Source organism: Brachypodium distachyon, chromosome 4 (genome assembly GCF_000005505.3).
Source record: "Brachypodium distachyon strain Bd21 chromosome 4, Brachypodium_distachyon_v3.0, whole genome shotgun sequence".
In the NCBI taxonomy this organism is placed as follows: domain Eukaryota; kingdom Viridiplantae; phylum Streptophyta; class Magnoliopsida; order Poales; family Poaceae; genus Brachypodium; species Brachypodium distachyon.
In genome coordinates, this window is record NC_016134.3 from 39,791,714 (window position 1) to 39,809,143 (window position 17,430).

General features: G+C 45.3%; 2 protein-coding genes across 3 annotated transcripts; both read right to left on the reverse strand.

The window, feature by feature from the left end:
* Positions 1–102: 102 nt before the first annotated feature.
* On the reverse strand, positions 103–3,951 carry LOC100835779 (protein MANNAN SYNTHESIS-RELATED 1). Of its 2 annotated transcripts, none has more exons than XM_003578318.4 (6): positions 3,693–3,951; positions 2,522–2,666; positions 2,364–2,431; positions 2,185–2,270; positions 948–1,530; positions 103–692 (listed from the first exon to the last, which is right to left on the reverse strand). In XM_003578318.4, exons 1-6 carry the CDS (start codon positions 3,792–3,794, stop codon positions 414–416), a joined length of 1,263 nt encoding a protein of 420 aa, XP_003578366.1. In that variant the 5' UTR covers positions 3,795–3,951; the 3' UTR covers positions 103–413. The 2 variants fall into 2 exon arrangements, with proteins under 2 accessions (XP_003578366.1, XP_024319168.1); XM_024463400.1 differs by lacking the exon at positions 3,693–3,951 and adding an exon at positions 2,806–3,656.
* Positions 3,952–9,857: 5,906 nt separating this feature from the next.
* LOC100836084 lies at positions 9,858–11,356 on the reverse strand. The gene is made up of 2 exons (XM_003578319.4): positions 10,784–11,356; positions 9,858–10,526 (listed from the first exon to the last, which is right to left on the reverse strand). The coding sequence occupies exons 1-2, from the start codon at positions 11,107–11,109 to the stop codon at positions 10,064–10,066; spliced, it is 789 nt and encodes a 262-aa protein (XP_003578367.1). The 5' UTR covers positions 11,110–11,356; the 3' UTR covers positions 9,858–10,063.
* Positions 11,357–17,430: the final 6,074 nt, after the last annotated feature.

Sequence of the window (17,430 nt, forward strand, 5' to 3'; positions counted from 1 at the left end):
TGTTCTTGAATCTTGATACCTTTCCTTCAAGATAAATCTTGAGCTATTGGCTCGATTGAGTAGAGAAATTGCAAAAAATTCATGTGATCAGAAAGTGACAAGTAAACAAAACACATTTTTCATGTGAAGATTCTAGAGACATTTCTGCCATAACTGGTGAGCTGACATAAGATGATTTAGAATGTAACTTGGTGCATGAAGCATACTCTTTTCACATGCTTAGTCTCATGGTTCATTCTGAAGCACACTCTACTTCTGTTTTGGGGCTGTTTCTTCCCAAACAACATTCTAATCCTGTGCCTCTCATAACAAAACCTAATTACTAATACAACAAAAGCACTTACATATGTACCCAAAGCATGGTCAAGCAGCACTCAGTTTATCTTATTAATGGCAATAAACACTAAACAGTACTAACAGTAGCATGAGTAGGCAAAGTGGCTCTTCTTCGAGATATAGGTGGAGATGAAGTCTGAAGCCTGTGATGAAGCGCTAGCCATGGGAGCAGGAACAAGGATTTGGGTCAGGCCTGACGCAATCCTCTTGCCAGTGACATGTCCGTAGAACATGCCGGCAATAGCAGGGACGAAGATATCGCTCTTTGAGCAGATCTCAAGGTCCAGAGCTCTTGATAGATCTGAATCACCAGAATTCAGGAATTCACCTTTGTTCTCCGTTGGCATTATATCGTCCTGCTCAACAACAAGACCACGTCAAGAACCCCATGATAGTGCCACTCTTTTTTACCTAGGGAAAATGATTCTGCGCTACACGTTGCAAGAACAAGGCAACAATATAATTGACTAGACCTCTAGAGCTTTCTGTAAGTTTTCCAATGCAATATAAGGGGGCTAAGAGAACGTCTTTGAAAAAGTAGCACTAGTTAAAATAGTTTAGGATTGAACAAAATATGATGCACATGAGTCGAATGGTAAATGGTTACTTGCCTTGGTATAAGTGTTTGGAAATGCTTTCTTCAGATTATTCAGGCCTTTGTGCCACCATGTCTCTGTCAAGTAGATGGTTGTATTAGCAGCGAACCCAACCTTCTTCAGAAAATTCAAAACCTCCTGGGGATTATAACAGCCTTTCCTTCTTGCACCTCCACTTGTTTTACAAATCTTCTTCCCTAGCAAGTCAGTCCGCATATCAACAGCCAACACCTTGCCATCTGATTTCTTGCTCAGTTCTTTAAGCCTGTCCAACATCTGTTTGGATACTTCTGAATATTCCGGCTTCAGTTTGAGGCCACTGAACATCGCATGACAAGCAGTTGAATCCAGGTCCTTGTTATTCGTTCCTTTTGGTTTTAAACTTACTGAAGAGAAAATAATCGCAAGTCGTAAGTAACTATTTGTTTGGAAGATGGGCTGAATGGTTTCCAGGATGAACTCTTCTGTCACCCGGTTTGGTACTCTAATAACTGCTGGCTTCTTAGCAGTCCATTCATCAGGAAGTTTATGTACTACTTTGACAACACCATTCAAGCTGCTAGTGAATTTCTCCACGTCGTACATGTCCTCAAATTTTCTGTTCATGAAATTTTAAATCATTAGTTCAGGATTGAGATGTCACCAATCATCACCAATTTTCTCTAAAGATAACAATTATCAGCATTTTCTCTGAAATAACATCATCAGCATTTATCAAATGGAAGTCCAATGATTTTGGGGAATTAAGAGTTGAGTATTCATTACTCCCTCCGTCCAACAAAAGATGTCTCAAGTTTGTCAAAATTTGAATGTATCTAGACATGATTTAGTGTATAGATGCATTCAAATTTATCAAAGTTGAGACATCCTTTGTTGGACGGAGGGAGTATTATAATCTTTAGACACGTTGAGTATTAATTTTATTTTATTTCTGTGCCTAACCTGTTGTAACCTAATTAGGGAAATAATGGATATCTGTACAGCTACTAAAAGAAACTTTGTTTCATTGTTTATCCATATTTCGAAAATACAGTATTAGAATAAAACTAATCACTTATTGGCAAACAGTGTCGTTGGTGTTATCTTAAGAGATTGCTCATGTTGCTGTAAAAAAAAAGATTTTTCATCTTCGTTAGAGAAAAAAATCTCGAGAGGTTCATGTGGTGAAACACATGTTTGCACCACTGGTAGGTGCCTGTGGGAAGCCATATCTTATGGAATTGACTAAAATTGTGTCCTCCCAGAAACATACCGCATCTTTCCTAATTCATTCCCTCTGATTTCTGGAAGTACAAGTGTTGCACCCAGATACCTTGCAATAACTACAGCATCAGCAATCTGCAAACAAATGTCAAGAACAAGAACACAAAATGATTTTTCTGTTTATGCAATTATATGTTCATGTGGGCAAGTTCCAAGCTGTGGGTATACCTGTGATGTATGGTATTCAGGGCCGATAGTCAACGACAATGTAACAAAACCGTTAGACTGCTGAACCTCTGCAGAAATCATGAGTATGAGTAACCAAATTAATCAGCAAGAGTCTCGGATGTAAAGAAAAACTTCTCAAATTAAGAATATGTGATTACTTGGGCTTGGCTTGGTCCAGCAAGGTTTAATCTCCTCATTAGTCTCCTTAAGGAGCTCCACTCCATCCCCATCGACCTTGGACATTTCAGCGGTATCTGCGATCTTCATTGCATTGAATTCCGCACCTGTTGCCTCCAAGCTCAGCTGTTCATGTTCAGATTGGGAGCAATTATAGCATGGACACATAAGTTAAAAATCTAGCGGTTCCCCCATCATTGTAAAGCTAAATGTTGTCAATTATTGCAGCAGAGCATTCGACCAAGCGAAACTGGAATCTAGTAACCTCTAGTCCATGTACTTGAATCATGACACGACTCAGTGGTTCCCATTCAAGAGGCAGCAGGCTAGTTCCTGACTTTTTTTTCCTTCTTCAGAGAGACAGAGAGAAGTAACTTCATCTAAAAAAAGAGAGATATATAAGCAACCTCTATGTCTGATAGTGATTCATGACATGGATAACTCTTCACTGTCTAGCTCTTGTTCTAAAATGTGGTTAATGATAGTGATTTCTGTCTAAATAAATTAAAGGTGTTTGCTTCCCCTTTTGCAATTTATCTTTGCAACACATGATTTTCTTTTGACTGATGTGCCCCCACCAGCTGCCCTTTTTTTCTAGGGAAAGCTCATAAATAATCTATCCATCATTACCAGTACATCGAGCTTGTGATTCCTCTTTGACTGCAAAAGCTTGGCGCAACGTGCTGATTAACTAGGGTAGGATTATTAAACCCTAGCTAAGCCCTTAAAGTCAAGGCCACACTGACAGTCTGACACAACTGTCGAGACCCCCCTTCACCGCCAGATCCACAGACCACTTGAGATTTTTGGAGCCATCCACTTCACAGTGAACTGGAAAAACCTCAACTGAACTTTCAGCCGAGGTTTCCTGGTGTCGGCGACGGCGAAATCCGTCGAGATTTTTGGCAAGAATTAGTACTACAAGAAAACAGAAAACCCTACAGAAGCAGAACCGTTCATCCCATCCACATCCAGCACGCTCTCTCTCTCTCTCTCTCTCTCTCGCTGGAGCAGACACTGTGGAATCAATCAAGTGGCTGCTGATAGCCAAAACCAAAGAACGATGAACACACCAGCGTCACCCCAAACAACCCCGTGAACTGAGGAAAAGGAAAAGGCGAGTAGATCTCGGGGAGGAGAAGCCGCTACTACCTCGGAGGCGGGGGTGAAGTGGTCGTGCTTGATCATGTTACCGAGCATGACGAACATGGAGAGGGTCAGGAACCCCGCCACCACCTGCCTCGGGTCCACCATTTTTGCCCCCGACGCCGCTTAGACGGCCGGCCGGCGGCGGGCGAGAGAGAGGAGACGGGCACCGACAGCCGCAGACGCCAGGCGCGGCCTGTGTGCTGCCGCTTGGATGGGTGTGTGCTCTGTTTGGAGTGCCGACGCAGCTGGGAGGGGACTGCACAGCTTTAAAACTGCCGGCCGAGTTTTGTATTATCCTGACACGGGCCGGGTCGCCCGGAGTAGGATACATTTCTCTGGCCTGTCCCGATCCACAGGAAATGGGGCTCGAGATCGATCAATGGTGTTGGAGTAGTAGTAGTATTATTCTGAACACGAGATTGATCAATGATTTACTATTGGCCGTGGCTTGCTCTACGGTAAAAACTCGAAGACAGTTGTTTTTAGACCATTTCGCAGATGCTGACAGAAGATGAAGCCGCATTTCTGTGCTTTCGTTTCACGGAACTACACGTACTCACTCGTAAGAGTATATATTGAACAAAGACCTACTATCACTTGGGACCTTCCGTGAATGATCATATCGAATTGTCATTGATGGAGCAATCAATGGAGATGCCGTGAAAGATCTGAGAAAAAATTAGTGTCTACATTAACTACGAGCAGCAGCCACGATTCATTGACTTTTTTGCTTACGCAAACGGATTCTATGGTAATTTTGCTAGCAAAATCTTCGATTCCGTTTCTACGGGCATGTGACTACCACGGCTTTGTAAAACCATTATGCAATGGTGTTTTCCTTGTTTATGAGATATTTGTACTCCGTTACCCTGGAGGGGAGAGTGAAATTAGACCCCTTATAAGCTTATAAGGTTCCATTCAGTTTTTTTTTAGAAGGTTCCATTCTTGTGACTTAATTAGTTCATAACTAAATAAATACAAGAAAAACATCTGCATGGCTTATTTATAAATACTTGTCGCTGTATTTAGAAAGGGAGTGAGTATTTAGGAACGAAGAGGGTATATTTCTGGATGCGAGCATTACAACCTTACAAAATTAAATGCACACGCATTCATCGCAATATTTGTTCCCAGGAAACTCGGGCAGAAGCCAGAGCAAGAGATGGAGCTGCCACGCCTGGATCGACGACCAATCATGCGGTGCGGACTAGCTCGTGTCGGTGCCGAGCGGCGGCGGGCCCGAAATGGCCGACCGGTCGGCACAACTCCGCCGTACTTCGCGGCCCGAAATCGTCCACCCAGCGATTCCTGGCCGCTTCTCGTACTTGCGCGCCCACCAGGGCCGAAACGAGATGCAGGCCCCGCGGGTCAGGACATCAAAGCGCCGACGGGCCCGTCAGTGGGCACCCGGCCGGATGTCCTCTCTTGTCGGCCTCGTGGGCGGGCGTGGGGCACAGCTGGCCGGCCGAAATGAACGCCGACGTGGCCCAGTAGGATCGTAGAGGTCTTTTGGGCCTGGCCAGGCTTAGCAGCAACTGGCGGCCCGTATCGTCCAGAGCAGAGCCTGGAAACCGCCAGCCCGCATGAACGGAGCGGCTGGGCTAAATTGGCATCGGCGGACAAACAAAACAAAAAAAAACAAATTTTCCTTTCCCAAATGAAAACAAGAGAACAAAACGAGGCAAAACGGCACAGCTTTACTGAGTACTGTACAGACCCCATTGGCAACATGGAGGATAGAGAGACGGATCTCAGTCAGACAACTTATAAATATATTGCCTTCGAGAGGCTAATCTTGTAGCTCCCGATCTGGCTGGTACTAGTACGGTTGATCATCTCCATTCCAATGTTTTTTTTTTTGCGAGGTCCCATTCCAGATGTTTGACTCAACGATTCCCCCAAGTTCGCCTCCCTTTTCTGGTGAATGATGTACTCCAGCACTTGTCTGAGTTAACAAAAGGCTGCCTGATTTATAAAAACAAACATACATGGATGGATAAAGCAGAGATATCTTTTGCAATTTGCATTGGTTGGCACCAACGACTGCCGTCTCGATTAAATAGACTGGAGACGGATACGCTGGAAACTGCACGTACAAATGGGCCGGATGCGATACCGATACATCGTTGGGCCGCACGTATACTGTACGTGCACGCGTTGCCGGCTCCAGTAGCAACGTGCATAGAGATAAAGCTACAAGAGAGAGATATCCTTCGCATCCAACTCTCTTGAACTTGCTCAGGCCTCAAGCCACCGACGTTTTCTTTTCTATTTTTCTCTCGTTGCGATCGAGCACACAAGAAAAGCTAGCTGTATCTCATAATCGATTTCATTCATCCGGCCTCGAATTTGTAACAGGATGAGTGGATGACAGTTCAGCCAGAACCTTACACTCGTTTTTCCAAACGGAAAGAGAGATTGTACGTAGTAACTGGTCATGAGATGTGCAAGATATGGTCAAATTAATAGTAACTACTAGAACAGTGCACGTGAAAATCAACGTAAAAAATGACTAAATTTCAAAAAATCATATTTTTTTTATGTCTCACAGAACCACGCTTGTTGCTAATTTGTCCGCTACGTCACAACCATTCGGACAAAGTGTAACAGCAAGCTCAAAACAAACGAGTTCAGCGCTTTGACAGGATTCCCGACAGATGGGGCCCACCTGTCAGGCGAAGAGTTGGGTCCGATGTGACCCAACCCAACCCATTAACGACCTTTCTTCTTCCCCCATCATCTTCTTCCCAGCCCTGCCATGGCGACCATGGCGCCCACCGCCTCTCCTTCATCCAACGCGCGCGAGGGCAGAGGGAGGCTCCAGTAGCAACATGGATAGAGAATTAGAGATAAAGCTACTTTCTTCGTTCCATAATTCTTATCAAATATTACATGTATTTAAACATTTTTTAGAATAGATACATCCATATTTGGAAACATTTGAGACAAGAATTGTGTAACGGAGGTAGTACAAGAGAGATCCTTCGCATCCAACTCTCTTGAACATGCTCAGGCCTCAAGCCACCGACGTTTTCTTTTCCATTCTTTTTTCTGGTTTCGAGCACACAAGAAAACGTAGCTGTATCTCATAATCTATTTCAATTCATCCGGCCTTGAATTTGTAACAGGATGTAGTGGATGACAGTTCAGCCAGAACCTTGCACTCGTTTTTCCAAAGGGAAAGAGATTGTAGTAACTGGTCATGAGATGTGCAAGATATGGTCAAATTAATAGTAACTACTACGAATAGTACACGTGAAAAATCAACGTAAAAAAATAGGCATTAGGAAACTGCGGTTCATGCCTTCGCAAAAAAAAGTGTGTTGTTACTTACACATCTGTACTGTTCCCTGTTTTGTTTTATTGTTTAGTTCGGTCAAACTGTCTGCTCAACTTGCAAAAATGCTTTTGCCGAGACCATAAGCATAAGGACAATGTGCTGGTGTGGTGATATGTTTTGAAAATAGCGCTATCGTAGCAATGCTTCATTTCCGGGAAATGATCATCAGATCAGGCATATAGTATCGTGCAGCTTGTCTTTCATTTTCAGCGTTCGTTTGCCTTTTCGGATGATGCACCCAACGAAAGTGACTCTCGTACGTCTAGAAGATCGTGTGTTTCGTGTTCCATTCTCAACCACCCATCCGGCCTTTTTTCACACTGTGGATCGATAGTGGTCACTGTTGAAAGTAATGTTCTACTGGCTGTTTTCCGGTGGTTATAACGTGGTTTATGGTGTTTGACTGTTTGTATATATACAACCACTATTCATAACCAAAATGTGCCGATAGGTTTAAGTGGTAGCTCAAGTTATTGCTGCAATTCTTCAAGATCTGACCTCCAAATTCCATTCACACTTGAGAAGAAAGAAATGAATAGTATAACCGAATAATTCATTCGATGTTGGTGATGTTCGTAGCAGCATTTTTCGGTGCGTGCGTCGAACTAGCTAGAGGCCCAGAGTTGACATTTTGCCTGATGGTAGATATATGATCTATCTCTTGCCATTCCAATGAATGTCTTTCAAAAAAGGAATCAGAATTTTCTTATCATGCTGACATGAATCCAGATATATTTCACATGTATGCATATTCATCCATGACGGCAAGGTCGGAGGGGAGCTTTTCTAGAACTAGTGTGGCTGTGTGGCCAGCCGGTGTGGGCATTTAAAAGTTGTTAAAAGTTTCACCGTCTACAAGGGGAAAAAATAAGCTTGAGTTATATTCGATGAAATTGGACCATTCTTAGCTGAACATGCTACAAATCTACTCCGTATTACCGACTCAAATATGATATTGTTCCATCGGATGCTACTCCAATTTTGTGTCTATTTGGTAGTTGCTTCCGACAAATTGTGAGGTGTAGATCATGCAAAATCAGTTGCTACTCGCTTTGTTCTGAATTATAAGATGTCCTAGCTTGGTTCGAAGTCAAAATTTAAAAGTTTAATCAAGTTTATAAAAATCTATCAACATATACAACTTTAAATTAGTTTTACTAATCCTTCATGGTATATATTTATTTGATATTGTAAATATTAGCATGCTTTTTGATTATATTGGTTAAAATTTTAGAGTTTATAAAAAGTCTATCAACAGCGTTAAATTAGTTTTACTAAACCATAGGTCTATATATCTTTGTAGCATATTTCCTCTGATCCATAATATTTATTATGTCTTGAATTCAATACAAAATTGTAGTACTAGTTTTGTACAATTCAAGACACTTATGAATCGGAGTATTTATTTGATATTGTAGATATTAGCATGCTTTTTTATTATACTCTCTCCGTTCCATAAAGATTGGCACGGTTTTGGACTAAAGACAAATTTTTATGGAACGGAGGTAGTATTGATAAAAAAAATTACTAGCACAGAACTACGTGATCCCCGGAACTACAACTACTTGTAAACTAACTGTTTCCTAAACAAAACTTCATAAGCGATTATACATGCTTATGTGACTCGCCCTCTCTTGCTTCAAGCCCGACTGCATGACGGATAGAGTTCCTCTGGTCTTTCCGAAAAGTATTTTGTTCTAGTGTCATGATCTTTTTTTAATAAAAAAATCGTGCTCGATGCTATAATCAGTAAAAACAACAGAAATATCATTCAGAAAAATCTAAGCTCTTCCGTCCAGCTACTCCCAACCTTTCCAGTGCCCTCCCTGGTTGGAGAGACGGTCAGACAGGCTGCCCCAACGACCAAGCATTAAAACCTCCAAGCAACGCATACCTTAAAATAAAATAAAGATAGTACGAACTCAGAACATTTTTTTTTGGAATGCCCATGGCGCAACAGGATAAGATCACACTGCACATGCACAGTCATCATTTCATATCCTATCCTATCGTCTCTCCATCTCTGTCTACCTAACTTATCCATGATCTAATGCCCAACAATTAAGAACAAAGCCATCAGCGTTAAGCATCGATTAATAGCATAGGACCTTACATCGCAACACATTTTGTGCCTTTGTCTGCTGTCCAAAACCAAACTTGCCACCAAGAAAATATTTTAAAGTGGAAAGGAAGCTATCGGCAAGGTCGCTGGCTCGTGCGACGCACCGACGCTGATCCACGAAAACAATGTCAAAAGGAGTAACTACAGAGACGTTGTGATTAATTTACTGCTGCGTTTTCACTTTTCACCCGCTTTGCTTCCCCAAGAAACAAGAAACGAAACCGAAACGCACTTCATTTTTGGACGGTAGTTTATGCGGCAACCCGTTGCTGTTTCCCCCGCCTGTTTGGCGCAAACAAGGGGCGTCCTTTTGCAAAAATTTATCTTTTTTAAGAAAAAGAAAGTACTCCGTTGTGGTAGATCTACGCACCACGCAGATTGCTCAGGAAAGAAGCATGGACTGATGCATCCTAATACTGTTTGATGCTTTCTCAGAACAAAGTTACCTGCAAAAGTGTCTCTCTTTCTTGGGATTAGATTTGGAATCTTCGGTTCTTTCTCATTGGCCATTTCAAACATTTCATCCCACAAAACACAAATCACTGGTCATCGGTTAAAGCGTCCGACAAGTAATTCCGGCCGGCCGGAGGGGAGTAGCAGCATCAACAACTTAAACTACGTATAGAGAAAAATGAAGAGCAATGCAAACAGCTTATCTTCATGACCTTCATTAGTAAATGGCAGCCATAGGGGGGGGGGGGGGTAATTAGGTCAGTTCATCGTAGCAGTTCATACATGTCTCTTAACGAAATCCAAGAGATATAACAGATCGGACTTGAGACACTTACACATGCTCTGGTAATTATAGTCATATATATAATTAAGTAGCAGTAATAACAAACTCTACTAGCCAAGAAGAGAAGGGGTGTGAGAGGAGAGAGATCGAAGAGGCTAACTGCGAAATTTTTGCAGCTACTGATTATAACTAGCGCCACCGCTATTTCGAAGATCAGACAGCGAGTAGGACCTCGGGGACCTGAAGGATCCGTTCTTCCTCGCGGCGCCCATCGGCTGCTGCTGCTGCGCGTGCGCGCTCAGCCTCGGCGGCGGCAATGCCGGCGCCTCCCTTCCGTTCTTGCCGCGGTGCTGCCGCGATTGCTCGTCGGAGTCCTCGCCGGAGTACTCGTCGTCGTCGTCTTCTTCGCCTTCGTCCCCCTCGTGGAGCGCGTGGTCGGGGCCGAGGAGCGGGGGCAAGTAGGTGGCCGTGGCGAGGGAGCTGCAGGAGGCGCGGCGCGACCAGGAGGCCAGGATGCGGCGGCGCTTGTTGAACGGGTTCTCCGGCTTGGCGAGCTCCTTCACGGCTTCCTGCGCCGCCGCCTCCGCCAGGCTCGTGAAGGACTTGGACTTGCCGGCGTAGAAGCTGGACAGCCCGTTCCTGATTAATTAGGAAATTAAGTACACGGCAAATAAAAAGGATCAATTGACAGTTGATTCGATGAGCTGGTGGCAAGTTATTGTCTCTAAATTAAGAGGAGTAATTTCCTACTTCCCCGCGCCATTAACGCGATCCATTGACCTCGCAAGCAAGTACTATGAACTTTCTCAAATAAAAAAAACTCTCTTCTTTTGTACAAGGAGGGTGAAGCAAAAAAAACAAGAAGCATATTCAGGAGGAAGAAGCTTTTGACTCACTTGATGGGTAAGGAGTCCTCCAGGGCTTCCAAGCAGCCGAGCCCAGATTCCACCTTGAGCTTGCTCTCCACCTCTTCTTCTTCCTCCGCCTCGCCGGCCTCCGACGAGGAGTTCTCCCCGATGGACGAGCTGGACGGCGACGGCGCGCCGATCGACGAGCTCTCAGTCTCAGTCAGCACCTCCTGCGCCTCCTCCTCTTCCTCCTCTATGAAGAACCCGTCGCTCATCTTCTTCCCCGGCAGCATCACCTTGCCGTGGTCGCCCTTCTTCGTCCCCGATCCGGGGAAGCCGTAGGGCGCGAACGCCTCCGCCACCGCCGTCGACATGTCCGGGCAGGAGGAACCGGCGATCCGGGCGGTGCCAGGGTAAGCTAGGCGGAGCAAAATCGCAAATCTCGCGTGGGGGATGGATTGGATATGCGTGATCCGTCCAGGAGGCAGGAACAAGGACACACCAACTCAGCAAGTTGCAAGAGAGAGAGAAAGAGAGGGGGAGAAGAAAGAAAAAAGAAGGGGAAACGAAGTAAGGATGGGGATAAGATAAGAGCAACGACAGGGCAAGGGGCGTTGGGTAGGCGGGGTCTTTGTAGGCTCATGGGCGCCGGGAGCGACTCGGATCCTCTACGGGCTGGTCTGGAACGAGATGCACCGCTGCTGAAACCAGACGTGTCACAGGAAGTGAGGGGCGAGATATTTGGTCATTTTACGCTTTGCTATACATCGACTTCAAGTGACGAACATAAGGATGTCATTGTATATCTATTTAAAGATACATCAAAACGGTTGTGAAATCTAGATGACAACTAGAACTAAGAACTAATAGTAATATGATATTTGACCCATTGTCGAATGTCAGGAATGAACATACTATCTCCGTCTTATATCAAGTGATTTTTTATTACATATATCTAGACGTTTTCTAGGCATACATACATCCGTATTTAGACAAATTTGGGTCACTTAATATAGGACGGAGGGAGTATGATATTTGGGCATTCATTGTATCTTCTACCTACGGGTCGAAATAGGAAGTAACATTTTTTCTATGTATCATGCAATGTTTTTTTGTCTATTTCAAACTAAATAGAAGTCTCGAAAAGCACTCTTTTGTCATTTGTCTTGTTGCGGTGTCACCATTGGAACAACTAGTAACAATTATAATTGATCGCGCAGCACCTTTTTGTCCGTTCTAAACTAACCAACGTTGGTAGTATTGTGATATATGTTCGTTCTTATGAAAACATTACATGCAAAACCATTGCGCATCGCCTATGAGGAATTAACAGGCAACATGTTCTTATGCAAGCCCATAAGATAAGTTGTTAAGGTCACGGCCTTGCAACTCCGTTCACGCCGCACCTCGCCTAAGAGGACCTCCTCGCTAATCGTGCTCATAGCATGGCGGGTCTAAAATCACCGCAACGCCCTCATTTTCGACGACACCCAAATTTGCTTGGCTGGGCTCCCGAACACCATTCGGGCAAATGGCCTAGGGGTGCTCCTGCCCAATGAGTACCAGCAGTTAGAGTATGGTGTTGTATTTGAGTGTCGTCCCTCACGGACCTTGCTTGTATTTGTCTTTTTTTTTCATCAATGCATTGAGACCTGATATCTTTATCTTTGCTCACCTAGCAAGACATGAGCTCAGCCAGAGGCCTGCAAATCTCACTAAAAAACTGCCCAACTATATTGGTACTACTGGCTCCGTCCAAATACAAAGTGACTCGAATTTGTCTAAATACATATGTATCTAGACGCGTTTAGCGTGTAGAGATAGGTGCGAATACGGACAAATCTGAATTTTCCCGGCTAATGACACATCGGTGCCTAGGAACGTGTCGGCCGCAGAGGATCCCCGTCCACAGGGGCAGGGGAAACGGATGAGCTCCATCCTCCTCCGCTCTGGTGGTGTGCGTGGACGGGGTCGGGCGGGTCCATCACTCCATCCGCGGTTTCCGTCCCTCGTCTCCGTGTGCTCTCTCTCTCAGAAAACGAGGAGCCAGTGGGCCCGTCCCCTATCCCTATCCAACCCCTCTGAGGTTCGCTCGCTGGGAAAGTGGGCCCAGGGGACAGGATTAGGATGGGATGGGATGAGATGAGATGAGATGAGACGAGGCGTTTTGACACGTTCCTCTGCAGCGTGGCCGCGTGGGCTGGCTGGACCAGGAGAAGGAAGGAAGGAAGGAAAGAAGGCACGGAGACAGGCTAGGCAAAGCAAAGGCGACTCGCCCAGCTGGACAGCGACCTCCTCCTGGTGAGTCCTTGGGGGCCGCCCGCCGGATGGACGAGGTTGCTGCTGGCTCGCTGTTGACGTTGCTGGTCTCATCAATACCGCGGCCCGCCCATGCTAGTGCCAAACGTTTTCGATACCACCCGCAGCAGCTCGTAGAATTTCGTTTGTTCCGTATACTGCTATCTGGAATTTCCAAAATGCCCCTGGTGCATACTGTTTGAGTGGCGAATGCCATCTGCCCATTAGGCCATTACCATCAGCTTTATTTGTGGATGGGCCATGTTCTCATGTTTATCCTATCCTTAGAGGGCAGTAACTTCATTTTTGGGGTGTGTCAGCAGTGATTTGGTCAAAGGAGGGAGAGGCGTTTTGGACAGATTTTAATGAAGGACTCCACCGGTACAGTACTTTTGTGTGTGACCCCCAGCGGCTACCGCTGCGACTTGCAACCAGACGACGAACGAACCAACAACTGCTCCAAATACTTTGTGTATTCTTTACTTATACGGTACAGATACGCGCGGCGGAAGATGTGCCGATGCAGCTCTCAGACGGATGACGAGTGAGACATTTAAAACACAGCTGGTAACTCCGGTTGTTGCTTTGGATCTATGTCTAGAGCGGGACAATTTTTGGTTGGAACTACACACAAGACAGAATATCTCGATCTACAGGTTAAAGTAAACACCTCCACGATTCTGGTTGGAACTACTCGACGTGAAGTTTCAGAAAGAACATAAAAAACAACTGGACGTATACTGCTACGTACTACGTATCCGGTATCCCCTCCATTTCATTCATTGCAGAAACGGACGTCCCAGAAATATCCAGTATTCCAGTTCCTGCAAAACGGTCGTATATATAGCTAGAAAACACGCACAGACATACCGATCGAGATCGATTCGCGAGAGAACATGTACGCGGACGTTAAAAGTTTGGATTTGCATTGCACATGTTGACTAATGGCTGGACACGTACTGGCCTGACGACGAAGATAATCTTGTGCACGCATATGCATGCACGCCTTTGACTAGGAGATCGAACGGCATTTCTGATAAATTAAGCCCTTGTCTGGAGTCTGGACTCCACTCAGATTAGGCTCGCATATCCCTGATTTGGGTCGAGATATGCTTAAGCCGTACAGCCCGCACATGATAGCCCAACATGGAGAATATGCAAGTGGCATTTCTTGGATTAAACATGCTGATGGTACTACCTATGTGCTGTAGCTAGCTGGGTAGGAAACTTGGGTGCAGGACATGATGATGCCGCCCTCTGCCTCTCCTTTTCCCATTCGCGCCCGTTGGCAATAGTGTTTTTTCTTTGGGTGTTTTCAGAGTATTATCTACTTCAAATTGAAAAAAATAAAAGTCTCAATGGTTGTTGATAGAAAGGGATAGGAGAGTATTATCCTTAGTTTTCTCCCACAAAACACTTTATTTTTATATAGTTTGGGCTCAGTCGCTTGAGATTGTATTTTTCTCGGTCGACATCTTTTCGACCGTACGATCATTTTTGAGATTGTGTTTTCTTGGTCGACGCCTTCTCGACCGTACGATCATTACTTTGGACACACATGATCAGTCGACTGATTATTTGTGTTTCTCAGTCGACTGAGCCGTAGGCGGACCCAAATTAAAACACTTCCCATACTAGTTATTTTTTTAAAACATTGGTGTTTTTAGTTTTTGAGGGTTCTCAAATACCAAAACACTAGTGACTAAAAAATACACTAACACCAAACAATGTCTAAAAAGTTGATTTGGTATATGCCATTGTAATTTCGGCGATTCCGAAACATGTTACTGGGATTTCATTTCGAAAAATATCATTGCATATCCACAGATTTTTCGAAAAATGTCACTGCAAACCTACATATTCTTTGGTTTGTGGCATCTACAAAAGTCTTAGTGTGAATAGTACCAGCCAAAAAGTTTAGGTCTCGAAGAACGAAGGCAGACGTCGTGTGTCCCGCACTTGGGAGTTGGGAGACCTGCGTACATCCGTGATCCATGCGGTGCATGCCCCGTTTAGACATGGGGATCTTGATGATGCAGGACCACGGGAAGGAGAAAAATTGAAGAGATCACGCTCGTCCAAACACCCCTTCCTGAAATCATCTGACGGCCGCGATCGAGTTTGAGCTGCAAGTTTTTTTTTTTTTTTGAGAACAGTTTGAGCTGCAAGTTTGTCTGCTTTTGAGTTGATGTCGATGGCTGTTTGGGCATGGTGCATTTGAGTTGATATCGTCGTCAGTCCTTTTTTTTTTTTTGAGAATAGATATCGTCGTCAGTTATTGAGAGATGTCTTTCCTCCCATGGGCAGGGCCGTTCTGGGCCAGAATGCCAGATGACGGAAGAGCTACCCGTCGATAATTTGACGTGCTACTGCTACGAGACGAGCCTCGAACTTTGACTCGATCGGGAGTCGGGACTCGGGAGACAGGCGCGCACGTTGGTCGTGGGCTGCCTCTACCGCCATCTCATCGAGACTTAAAGGAGCCTTCTGGCCTTCTGGGCTAACCAAGTGTGCAGTGCTGCGTTAGCATTTCAGTTCCTCGGAAACGCTAGTTGGGCTGCCGGCCTTGATTGAGGGGCGCGGTTATTTTAGGTGCCGGTGGAACGACACATTGGGCCGTAGAGTAATTCTCCCGGACAGATGGGCCGAATGGCCTTGTGACGGGCTGGGCTGGGTCAGTGCAGAATAGAATGACAACTACTGATTTTTGTTCCTCTAAAAAAAACTACTGATTTTTGTTCCCTACAAACAACATACTGTGTGTTCTCCCCTAAAAAAAACCATACTGTACTGTTTTTTTTTGACCTAAAGTTAACTGTATACACTGATTATTGTGATTTAGTTTGACTCCTAAATTTTGTACTTTTTGTGTTACTCCTCTCTCAAAAAAAAATCAGTAGAGAGTAGCTATCACCTATCTGTTGTCTCCTCTAAAAAAAAAGACAGAAAAAAACTACTACGGTTTTCTGAAGCCTGCAGAGGCCCTGCTCCTGTGTGGCTCCACGATTCAGCAGTGGTCAGCTAAAGCGATCGACCATGGCGTCAGATCAATCATCAATGTCAGCGCAGAGCTGCAGATTCCCAAGATTAATCCAAACTGTAACTCGTTTCAAACTTCAGCCGCACACTGACATACGCCTGCTAAGTTACTGGCTCTCTTACCGCAGCTGCAGGTCAAATTAATGGAGACACGTACCTGATGAACTCGTAGCTAGCTAGTGCAGCGCGCCAGACCCCAGCAAATGGTAAGTAAGTAAAAAGAGACGGCCGCAACGTTCATTGCACCAAAAGAAATCAATCTGACCAGTGTGTCTGAGACAACGAGAGAGCCAGGCCGGGCTGCGGGCTCGACAATCCGGCACCAATCATCGGTTTCGCTGCAAGAGAAAAGAAAAGCGATCGAGGAGACCGAATCGATTTGCTATCACGGCAAAATTATGGAAGAGCTGCGCGAACGCAGCCTGCAGTCGTTCTGTGCATGTATCACCGGGACAAATTTCACAGATCGACTGTCTGAATGAATGAACATTTCGTTCAAGCACATGCGGGATCGGGTATTCGGGGATCGGATCCTCTATATATCCGGATCGTCTTCCTCCCTGCTGCGCGCACACATAGCTGGGCCGACCACCACTGTAGAAAGGAGAGTGACCCCAAGAACACGCAGCAGCGGCTGCTACCTGCATGCATGCAGGTGCAGGTGAAAAGGGGAGGTACAGTACGTAGTAGCTGCGAAACTTTGCCTTTTGGTCAGATGGTCCTTAAAATTTCTCTCTGCAATGCGCCAAGGCCCTGCATGCATCGTCAACCGATCGATCTTCCCTCGATCCGGCCGGCCCCTGTCGACGTCCCAATCATCATCTGACACAGCCTGACCGGCGGCTGGCCGGCCGGCCAGACGGCGCTGCAGAGGTTGATCGATCAATGGCTGGCCAGTCGGCGGGCCCGGCCCATACGCCTCGGTTTTGCGCCAATAATTTCCGGCCCCCGGCCCAGCCGTACCCGTACGGGATCATTTCCAAGATCGATCGAGACCAGACCATGTCGATGGTATGATCATTTTGGGGGGATCACTAGAGATATAGCTGCTATACACTAGCTTAGCTACTCATGTAGCGGTGAATTATATGTACGTGATCCATGCATGGGCTGCTAGTTGACAGAACATTAATAAAGCGGCCTAGCTAGCAGTACTGTGAGGAAGTTCCGTACTGTGTCTGCGTGTGTACCTGCAAGGATCACCTACGTACTGACATGAAGCCCCCCTTTTTAGGGTTTCCCTGCTGATCGAGTGAGAGGGACAGCGAAGAGGGATCGATCAGAAGATGCTCTCCGTAGATCATAATTAGAGCTAGTAGCTTACAGTTTGTCGGTTCGGTCCTCGTGGATGGACGGAT

Excerpts from the sequence above, each read along its gene's own strand:
- LOC100835779 (XM_003578318.4), bottom strand. The coding sequence starts at position 3,794 with ATGGTGGACCCGAGGCAGGTGGTGGCGGGGTTCCTGACCCTCTCCATG. Across the intron at positions 2,432-2,521 it reads CTGGACCAAGCCAAGCCCAA|AGGTTCAGCAGTCTAACGGT; the intron begins GTAATCACATAT and ends TGATTTCTGCAG. Across the intron at positions 693-947 it reads TTCCAAACACTTATACCAAG|GACGATATAATGCCAACGGA; the intron begins GCAAGTAACCAT and ends GTTGTTGAGCAG.
- LOC100836084 (XM_003578319.4), bottom strand. The coding sequence starts at position 11,109 with ATGTCGACGGCGGTGGCGGAGGCGTTCGCGCCCTACGGCTTCCCCGGA. Across the intron at positions 10,527-10,783 it reads GAGGACTCCTTACCCATCAA|GAACGGGCTGTCCAGCTTCT; the intron begins GTGAGTCAAAAG and ends CTAATTAATCAG.